The sequence below is a fragment of the Anolis sagrei genome, chromosome 6, assembly GCF_037176765.1.
Source record: "Anolis sagrei isolate rAnoSag1 chromosome 6, rAnoSag1.mat, whole genome shotgun sequence".
Classification (NCBI taxonomy): Eukaryota; Metazoa; Chordata; class Lepidosauria; order Squamata; family Dactyloidae; genus Anolis; species Anolis sagrei.
In genome coordinates this window covers 132386639-132397129 of record NC_090026.1, presented here as the reverse complement: position 1 = coordinate 132397129, position 10491 = coordinate 132386639, and the positions used below count along the sequence as shown (strand labels likewise).

Genomic DNA, 10491 nt, shown 5'->3' with positions numbered 1-10491 from the left:
TGAAAGCTCCACATAGGCCCTGGATACAGCATTGTCCATGTGTAGACAGAGGTCTAAAATAATGTCTCTCTTCCATCAGGAGCCACAATCTGTTTATTTCATGTATTTTCTCATAAGAGTTCAGAGTAAGCAATACAGTGCTATATCAAAGTAACAAAGAAATACATCACTGAAATCAAAAACTGCCTAAGCATCAGGCGCTTAATCATCTGACACCTAACATTACAAATTCTGCACCCAAAATCATAAATCCCAAATATTAGGTGAAACAAATAAACTTATGGGAACAGAAGCTATGGCAAATCAGTTGCTTTCATTACTCCTCCGAAGCAAATAGGATTAACACTTAATGCTTAATTGAATCATTACAGGAATGGAATGGAATATAAATGGAAATACAGAATACATGCAGATGAATAGTGCTTTGGGATATTCCTAGTGTAATGGCTGCTTCGAGTGTCATTAGTGATTAGTTACCGGCTGGTAAAGAAACATTCCATCCTATTCCTTTTTCCCCCCTGCTTAACTAAATATGTTATTTAGAGAACTGTGTGACCATGTGGACTTCTATTGGGATGTAAAGTGGCTTCACCTGTTAGAACATAGGCTGGTGAATGTTGTTTTTGAGGGCTCGTGCCTAATAAAAGTATCACCAAGCTGTGTTTTGGATTCCCTTGCATCTATTAGAGTATGTTGCACCAAAGGGTTTTCTTATCTTTTGAAAAATTTTCCTTCCCCTTCTTCGGCTCCCTGTCCTTCTCTTGCAGACGTTTGCACTCTTTTTCTATCTCTTTTTGGTCCCTGGTGAGTATCTCTTCAGAGTAAAAGGGGGCCTGCCTGTTCTTTTCCAGCATGGCATCGATCATGCCAAGCAGCTCCCTCACCTGCTCTTCCCTCTCCTGACCTTGAGCCCTGTTGTTGAAAGCAAGGCAACGGCCCCCACATCTCTCAATCTGCTTCCGAAGAACTGCATCCCCTTTATTTAAGAATGCTTTCAAAGGCTCTCCTTCCAGATCATCTTTGCGGGTGAACAGAATGATCATGTAATCCTTTGCATTAAAGTTAAAACTATTGTGGATTAACTGAGCCACGTCTTTTTCCTCCTGAGTGAAACGACCCACTGTCATGACTTGTATAATTACATGTGGACCTGGAGAGCACCATTTTACACACTTTTCAAGTGCTTTGGAAGTTTCCTCTGGTGTGACACTGTTGTCAAAAAAACCAGGAGTGTCAACAACCACAATTTTCCTGCTATCAATTACAATCTCCTCCTTTTTACATGTTTTTGTCACTGATTTGGGTGACATGGTAGACTTAAAGTGCTTCTTTCCCAGGATGGTGTTTCCTGTGGCGCTCTTCCCAACTCCAGTTTTCCCCACGAGGACAATCCTCAGTTCAGGGTCTAAAACAAGGGAAGGGAACAAGAGAAGAATCTGTCATGCAAGGGAAACTCTCTTTTATGCTTCTGATCCAATGGTGCTAGCAAGAACCCTTGAAGCAAGATGGCAAGCCAAGGGGTAATTTGGCAGGAATAAAGGTATCTGGGGGCTGGGTATGAAGGGGAGGTGTTTCCTTCCTTAAGGGGCCAAAACTCTCCCCGACCCCTCACTTCCCAGGCTGATCAGTCCTCCTCCTCCTCCTCCTTGCTGCCTGTTCTTGGCTCATTTACAGGCAGGCGAGAGGGAACGGAGGAAGCAGAACCCCTTGGCAAGACTGGGCTCAGCACCCAGGCTTTCCCAGGCCCAGTCTGTGTATATCAGGGCCCAGTACAAGAGTCAGGTGTTTCTACATAACATGTACTATGGATCAATCAGTCTCAGCAGACAAAGAAACACAATTGTGTACTATTCAGGTGTGTAGAATAACTTCCATTCAATAGCCAAATTGAGGCAACATTGAGGTCACTCGAGAATCAAGTAAGAACATGTGTGTTTATATAGCTAACATCATGTATATAATGATATAAAATGTATAAAAAAGCTAGTTTCGTTTCCCATGGAAGGCTGTTCCCAGGGGCACTTCTCCCTCCTCCCGTCTTCCCCGTAGTCACCCTCTGGCAATCTCCTCCTGCCTCGTTTGCCCCTCCGAGCTCTGTTGGGAATGGAAACAACAGCCCAAAGGAACATCACTAAGAGAACAGAGGAATCCCACCGCTGTCCTGAGCACCCTCATCTGATACAGGCTCTCAGAACTGCAAAACAGCAGGCAGGTCATTTGATTAGGTGTAGTAGTGCTGTTTCCCCCTGCATGCCTCCCCTTTATTACAAATGCCTCCCTCTATCAGCAGGCCCTCAACCAACTAAGATAACCACCCCAGAGAGAGGGAATCTCTCGTCTCTTCTCAAGTTGGCTTTCCCCTTGAGTCACCCACAAAGGAACTCCCTAAGACAGATGGTTTTGCCAAGCGCAAAGCAGTCAGAGGGTTGTCCCCTCCTGGCCCAGTCCCAGGACGCTGGTCCATTATGGGATGGAATGGGATGAAGTCATGAGAAGAGAGGAATGCTAGGTAACGTTCTGATCCTGCTCCTAGGCCCCACTCAACTATAGGTGAGGCTAGTACGTAGAAGGTTCATGCTCAGGATGCTATAGCTCTTAATTCCTACCTCCAACAATCATTGGTTGCTCTCCTTCACCAGATCTCTCTTCTCTCGCCTCGCTTGGCACTCTGTCCCTTGGCCTTCCTTCTGGACATCCTTCTTCTTTCACTGGCACATCTCTTCCTGCCTTCTCCTTCATTTCTACCATTTTTATTAATTTTGAAGAAAACAGTTTAGTTCACAATTAAAATGAAGAAGCAAGGACAACACAAGCAAACAAAGAGAGAGAAATTTTACATATGTAAAATGTACACACACACATATATCATAGGCCTGTGAAAAATTTCATTATTATGCCATATGTTGGATCTAATTCATTAGATTTGTACATATGATGCAATACTCTGAGGCACGGGTGGCACCCACACCAAAAAAATTAAGAATCAAAACTTTCACCCAGTAGTTTTGTGTAAGTTACGAAAATGTCATAACTCTTTGTGATGCCATTTCAATTCACAGAGCAACCAAACACTACCAAACATGTTGCCATGCCTCTCCTCCTCCTCCTCCTCCTCCTCTTCCTCGCTGCCTGTTCTTGGCTCATTTGCAGGCAGGCGAGAGGGAATGGAGGAGGCAGAACCCCTTGGGAAGACTGGGCTCAGCACCCAGGCTTTCCCAGGCCAAGTCTGTATATCTGGGGACCAAAACAAAAAAGAGTCCGGTGTTTCTAAAGAACATGTTCTATGGACTGATCAATCTAAGCAGACAAAGACATGCAATTCTGGAATATTAAGATGTGTAGAATAGCTCCCATTTAATAGCCAATTTGAGGCAACACATGTGTGTGTGTGTTTTCATGACATTCTTTGAGGTGCAATTCATTGCGCTCATAGGCATGGTTTCACTTTGTTAAAAGCCATTTTAAATGGTTTTGAGCCATCAGATTTCAAATTCTAAAACTTAGTCTGTTGAAATCATCTTTTAAAAAGGATTGCTTGGTGTCCAAATGGAGTCTATCATACATTGCCCTGACATTACGCTGCAGTGTGGGATGTAAATATTGTTCTACCCAAAGATCTTCCAGGACTTTTACCTCCGGGAGAATTGACCATCCCTTAGTGAATTTCATTGGGTTTACCTGCTTTGGGAGTCTCCTTTTTGTCACGTTTACTTGCAGACGCCCCTGATTCACTTTCCTCTGAAGATGCCCCATCTGTTGTCTGCACTTCCATCTCCTCAGGAGGCTCCATGAGATACGGCTTGTCCTGATTCTGCTGCACCATCTTCTCAACCAGAGAGAGCAGCTTTTCAGCTTGGTGGGCTCCTTCCTTCCCTGTCAATTTGTTGTTGAAGGCACAGCATCGACCCTGGCATCGCTTGACCAAATCCTGCAAGACTGGGCTGCCCGATGTCTCTACATAATCTTCTAGACCGTCCACTGTGTCCAAGTCTTCCTTGCGGGTGAACAGGACAATCATGTACTTTGTGGCCTCCTGGCCAAAGAGCTCCTCCACCTTCCTCCAAGCCACGATGTCTTCCTCAGTGAAGCGGCCAACCTGGGTCACAAACACCAGAGCGTGAGGCCCAGGCTTGGCCAGATCTCGGCACTTCTGGATCTCCTGGGATTTCTGTGGTTCTTGGAGGGTGGCATCAAAGATGTTGGGGGTGTCAATGATGGCAATCCTCTTCCCCTTCCAGCTCTCTGCCCATTCTTCCTTGATGCATTCCTGGGTCACTGGCTTCTGTGAAAGTTCAGACTTCAGCCTCTTTCCCCCCAGAATGGTGTTCCCAGAGGCACTTCTCCCTCCTCCCGTCTTCCCCACAAGCACAATCCGCCACTCCCGTTCCTCCTCGTTTGCTCTTCCGGGCCCTGAGAGGAACACAATCAAGAGGTTCAGCATCACTGAGATAGGACTATAGGTGACTTTTGAAATGCAGCCCAGTCATATACCTCTCTCTCTCTCTCTCTCTCTCTCTCTCAATGCCTTTGACCAAATGCTGGATTTTATATGGGTTTTCCTATAGCTAATATCATGTTCCACCCAATCCCAAAAAGTAAATTAAGAAAGTCATTTGAGGATGGGGATGACGTGATAGGCAATGTCGCAATGTTGGGGGTGAAACTTAACCCCTGTCTGACATTCAGTTTCTCTCCTCTAGCTTAGGATAACTTAAAGCAAATAAAGAATGCATTTCCCCTCCAATAAATTAATGATTTGATGAACTATCCTTTTTTTAATTAATGTTTTATTGTTTTATCCCACTCCCACCTTCCCCTCCTTGTACATGCGATTTATACATCAAACTACAGAAGTTACATTTGAAATATCAGTCTTAGCACCTTCTCTAAATAATTCCTAACTGCGTTGTTGTAGGTTTTTTCAGGCTATATGGCCATGTTCTAGAACAGTGGTTCTCAACCTGGGGTCCCCAGATGTTTTTGGCCTACAACTCCCAGAAATCCCAGCTAGTTTACCAGCTGTTAGGATTTCTGGGAGTTGTAAGCCAAAAACATCTGGGGACCCCAGGTTGACAACCACTGTTCTGGAGGCATTCTCTCCTGACGTTTCACCTGCATCTATGGCAAGCATCCTCAGAGGTGAAGTCATAGATGCAGGCAAAATGTCAGGAGAGAATGCTTCTAGAACATGGCCATATGGCCCGAAAAAACCTACAACAATGCAGAGATTCCAGCCATGAAAGCCTTCGACAATACAATTCCTAACTGGTTCCCACATCCTCTTGTTTATTGTAACCTTTTCAATTTTATCTATATTATTCCATTTACAATTTGTTGTTTCCACATTTAACATATTAACTATATACTGATACCAGTTAGTCAATGTCCATTTTGTTTTATCTTTCCAACCACTCACTAAAACAATTTGTGCACACACTATTAATTTGTCAATCCATTCTTCTTCTTGTATTTTCTTCGCTCCTGTTACCCGTGCATGTAGTACATTTTTTATTAACTGTTACTATTTGTAAATTTAACATTCTATTGATTTCTCCTTCAGTCATTCTCCAGCATTCTTGCACTCAATCACATCCCCATATTGTATGATTAAATACCCCTCTTTGTTCACAGCCATGCCAACACCTCTCCTTGATCCCTGGTACAAAGCGTGAAAGTTGTGCAGGAGTTCTGTTCCATTTCTGTAACATTTTCCTTCTTGCTTCCCTTCATACATTATACTTTCCTTTTGCTGTATTACTTATTTCCCTTTGGATGTCTTCCCTCTCCATTTCCATGTCCATTCTCTGTATTTGGAAAATTTCCTCTATTATTTCTTCTTTTACTGTTATGATTTGGTCGTACAGTTGTCCTGCCACCTCCTTCTCCTCTCTCAAACACTTCCTAATCATTTGAATATTGATTTGAATGCAATATTCCTGCTTCTTGGCAGAATGGGGTTGGACTGGATGGCCCAGGAGGTCTCTTCCAACTCTAGGATTCTATGATTCTATAATCACCTTCTCAAATGGACTCTCCTGTTCTCTAACTTTTCCCTCCAATTTCCTGTCTTATAACCCAGATTTAAATCCAGTTCCCTGATCCAATCCAATTCTGAGTTTCTTTTTATTCTACAGGGTTTCCGTCTTCTGTATGCAAATCCTCCACTAACCTTTTCCCTCTACTTTCAATTAATCTCAATGTTCTTCCTATAATTTCATCATTATTATAATTAATTTGCCATGTAGTTGCCATTTTATTCTCATTACCTGGATTTAACTTCTTTCTTTTCCCCCACACTTTTAATGTTCCTTTAAAGGGTTCCTTAAGTTCTGTGTCCTCTCTCCTCTTCCATTCCCTAAATATTATTTCGTTTTCTTTAATATTATTTATTATCTTCTCCATATTTACCCATTTCCCCCCCTGTATACTGTATTTCCAACAATCTTTGGATTTGAAATGCCTCATGATAGACTTCTAATCTTGGGATCCCCCAGCCTCCCTCTTCCTCTTTTGCATTTAACCATTTGTCCCTTATTCTGGGTCTTTTCCCTCCAACTGCCCATATTTTTATTCTTCTGTCCCATGTCTTTAACATCTTCATCTCTACTGTATTTGGTAATATTTGGAATATATATAATAATTTTGGTATTATGAACCTTTTCAATGCCCTTATTCTGTCCACTCTTGTTAAGGTTTTCCCTTCCCAATTCTTAAGACGTTTCTCTATTATTTTCCATTTTTGTTTGTAATTCCCCTTAACTATACTCTTTGGATTTTTATATATCCACACTCCTAAACATTTTAGCTTCTTTGATCCTAATTTTAATCCTGATATTTTCCTAATCTCCAATTGTTCCCTTGGTGGGGTGTTAAGACATAGTATCTCTGGCTTTTTGGTGTTAATGAATAATCCTGATATAGTCTTAAACGCTTCCCATTTTTTATCATACCTTTTATCATGATTAACGGTTGATTGGTAATAATCATTGCGTCATCGGCAAAGAGATTCAGCTTTATTTCTTTCTTTTTTCCACCTTCCTTTTCTATTTTATACCCTGTCCAATTGGTGCTACAGTGTTCCCTCACTTACTTTGGGTGATCCGTTCTAGGACCACCCACGATAAGTGAAAATTTGTGAAGTAGGGATGCTCCGCCCACTCGGCAGTGGCTTTGTCCTCTTTGCCATCTCTGTGGCTCCCTGCCTTGGAGGTCCCTTGGGCGCCGTTGGTGGCACTGCCAGGCTGGGCTGAGGCCGAGGAAGGAGTGGGAAGCAGCGGAGGTGGCAAGGAGGAGGAGGAGGCCACCGCTGAAGAGCCCGGAGACAAGCCCCAGGGTAAGTCCCAGCACTTGGGTACCACAAGCCTCCTCTTTTTCCTCCTTCTGCCCCACCACAGCTCCTCCCCCCCCCCCCCCTGCTCATTGCGGACCCGTGAAACAGCGAGTCCACAATAACAAACTGCAATATAGCGAGGGAGCACTGTATTGCTAATACTTTCGGTTAGTATTTCTATTGATATTACAAATGGAGTGGGGGATAATGGTCACCTTTGTTTTGTACCATTTAAAATGGGTATCTCTCCTGTCCTTCTATCATTCGCCTTTATTCTCACCTTGTAATTTGATGAATTAGATTACTAAAGACAGGTTGCATCCCTGTAAATGTGCTTCTATGAGGGGTCATCTGTGAAATCACACAACCCCACTCATCAATGATGGTAGTTCTCTTCCCCCTCCAGTTCTCAGGCTGTCCTTCCCTAAAGCATGTCTGGGTCGCTGACTTGGGTGAAAGTTCAGACTTCAATCCCTTTCCCCAAAGAATGGTGTTTGCAGAGGCACTTCTCCCTCCTCCTCTTCCCCATAGTCACCATCAGCCAATCTCCTCCTGCCTCGTTTGCACTCCCTGAGCTCTGTTGGGAATGGAGACATCAGCCCAGAGGAGCATCACTAAGAGAACAGAGGAATCCCACGTCTGTCCTGAGCACCTTCATCAGATATAGGCACCCAGAACTGCAAAATAGCAGGTAGGTCATTTAATCAGGGATGGTAATGCTCTCCTCCCCATGGCCTTCTCTCGGCCTCCCCCTTATTACAAATGCCTCCCTCTATCAGCAGGCTCTTGACCAACTAAGATAACCACTCCAGAGAGGGGGAATCTCTCGTCTCCTCTCCAGATGGCTTTCCCTGAGTCACCCACAAAGGAGCTCCCTAAGACAGATGGTTCTGCCAAGCACAAAGCAGTCAGAGGGTTGTCCCCTCCTGGCCCAGTCCCAGGACGCTGGTGCAATATGGAATAGATTGGGATGAAGTCATGAGGAGAGAGGAATGCTGGGTAACGTTCTGATCCTGCTCCTAGGTCCCACTCAACTATAGGTGAGGTTAGCACGTAGAAGGTTCATGCTCAGGATGTTATAGCTCTTAATCCTACCATCCACAGTCATTGGTTGCTCTTCATCAACAGATCTCTTTTCTCTCGCCTCACTTGGCGCCTTGTCCCTTGTCCTTCCTCCTGGACATCCTTCTTTCACCGGCAGATTCTTTGCTGACTTCTCCTTAATTTCTACCATTTTTTATTGATTTTGAAGAAAAGAGTTTAGTTCACAATTGAAATGAAGAAGCAAGGACAACACAAGCAAACAAAGAGAGAAATTGTACATATGTGAAATGTATACACACGCACATATATCATAGGCCTGTGAAAAATTTCATTTGTATGCCATATGTTGGATCTAATTCATTAGATTTGTACATATGATGCAAAACTCCAAGTCAAGGGTGGCACCCACACCAAAAAAATTAAGAATCAAAACTTTAACCCTGTAGTTTTGTGTGAGTTACGAAAATGTTGTAACTCTCTGTGATGCCGTTCTAATTCACAGAGCAACCAAACACTACCGGGAGGCAAAACCAAACTGTTGCTATGCCCCCCCCTCCTCCTCCCCCTCCTCCTCCTCCTCGCTGCCTGTTCTTGGCTCATTTACAGGCAGGCGAGAGGGAATGGAGGAGGCAGAACCCCTTGGGAAGACGGGGCTCAGCACCCAGGCTTTCCCAGGCCAAGCCTGTATATCTGGAGACCAGAACAAAAACGAGTCCGGTGTTTCTAAAGAACATGTTCTATGGACTGATCAGTCTCAGCAGACAAAGACATGCAATTCTGGAATATTAAGATGTGTAGAATAGCTCCCATTTAATAGCCAGTTTGAGGCAACATATGTGTGTGTGTGTATTTTCATGACAATCTTTGAGATGTAATTCATTGCAGTCATAGGCATGGTTTCACATTGTTAAAAGCCATTCTAAATGGTTTTGAACCATTTATCATACCTTGCCCTGACATTACACTGCAGTGTGGGAATGTAAATATTGTTCTATCCAAAGATCTTCCAGGACTTTTACCTCCTGGAGAATTGACCATCCCTTAAGTGAATTTCATTGGGCTTACCTGGTTCGGGAGTCTCCTTTTTGTCACATTTCCTTGCAGACGCCCCTGATTCACTTTCCTCTGAAGATGCCCCATCTGCTGTCTGCACTTCCATCTCCTTCTCAGGAGGCTCCATGAGATACGGTCTGTCCTGATTCTGCCGCACCATCTTCTCAACCAGAGAGAGCAGCTCTGTGGCTTGGTAGGCTCCTTCCTTCCCTGTCAATTTGTTGTTGAAGGCACAGCATCGACCCTGGCATTGCTTGACCAAATCCTGCAAGGTTGGGTTGCCTGATGTCTCTACATCATCTTCTAGACCGCCCACTGTGTCCAGGTCTTCCTTGCGGGTGAACAGGACAATCATGTACTTTGTGGCCTCCTGGCCAAAGAGCTCCTCCACCTTCTTCAAAGCCACGATGTCTTCCTCAGTGAAATAGCCAACCTGGGTCACAAACACCAGAGCGTGAGGCCCAGGCTTGGCCAGATCTCGGCACTTCTGGATCTCCTGGGATTTCTGTGGTTCTTGGAGGCTGGTATCAAAGATGTTGGGAGTGTCAATGATGGTAATCCTCTTCCCCTCCCACTTCTCTGCCCGTTCTTCCTTGACACATGCCTGGGTCCCTGGCTTCTGTGAAAGTTCAGACTTGAGCCTCTTTTCCCCCAGAATGGTGTTCCCGGAGGCACTTCTCCCTCCTCCCGTCTTCCCCACAAGCACAATCCGCAACTCTCGTTCCTCCTCATTTGATCTTCCGGGCCCTGAGAGGAACAAAATGAAGAGGTTCAGCATCACTGAGATGGGACTATAAGTGCCTTTTGAAATGCAGCCCAGTCGTATACATCTCTCTCTCTCTCTCTCTCTCTCAATGCCTTTGACTAAATGCTGCTGCACTTTATATGGTATGAATACTCAATATGCCCAAATTTGAACAATGGTGGAGTTTAGGGAAATGGATCTTGAAATTTGGAAGTTGCAGTTGCTGGGATTTATAGTTCCTCTGCCATCAAAGAGCATTCTGAACTCCAACAAAAATGGAATTGAACAAGCTTGGTAGAGCTCCCATAGCCAACAGAAA

The 10491-nt window shown here is 44.2% G+C and overlaps 2 protein-coding genes across 2 annotated transcripts; both read right to left on the bottom strand.

Annotated features, from left to right (window-relative positions):
- Positions 1-683: 683 nt before the first annotated feature.
- On the bottom strand, positions 684-3652 carry LOC137097301 (GTPase IMAP family member 4-like). The gene is made up of 3 exons (XM_067469542.1): positions 3634-3652; positions 3076-3234; positions 684-1405 (listed from the first exon to the last, which is right to left on the bottom strand). Exons 1-3 carry the CDS (start codon positions 3650-3652, stop codon positions 684-686), a joined length of 900 nt encoding a protein of 299 aa, XP_067325643.1.
- Positions 3653-3655: 3 nt separating this feature from the next.
- On the bottom strand, positions 3656-10205 carry LOC137097300 (GTPase IMAP family member 8-like). The gene is made up of 2 exons (XM_067469541.1): positions 9440-10205; positions 3656-4398 (listed from the first exon to the last, which is right to left on the bottom strand). Exons 1-2 carry the CDS (start codon positions 10203-10205, stop codon positions 3656-3658), a joined length of 1509 nt encoding a protein of 502 aa, XP_067325642.1.
- Between the last annotated feature and the right edge of the window lie 286 nt (positions 10206-10491).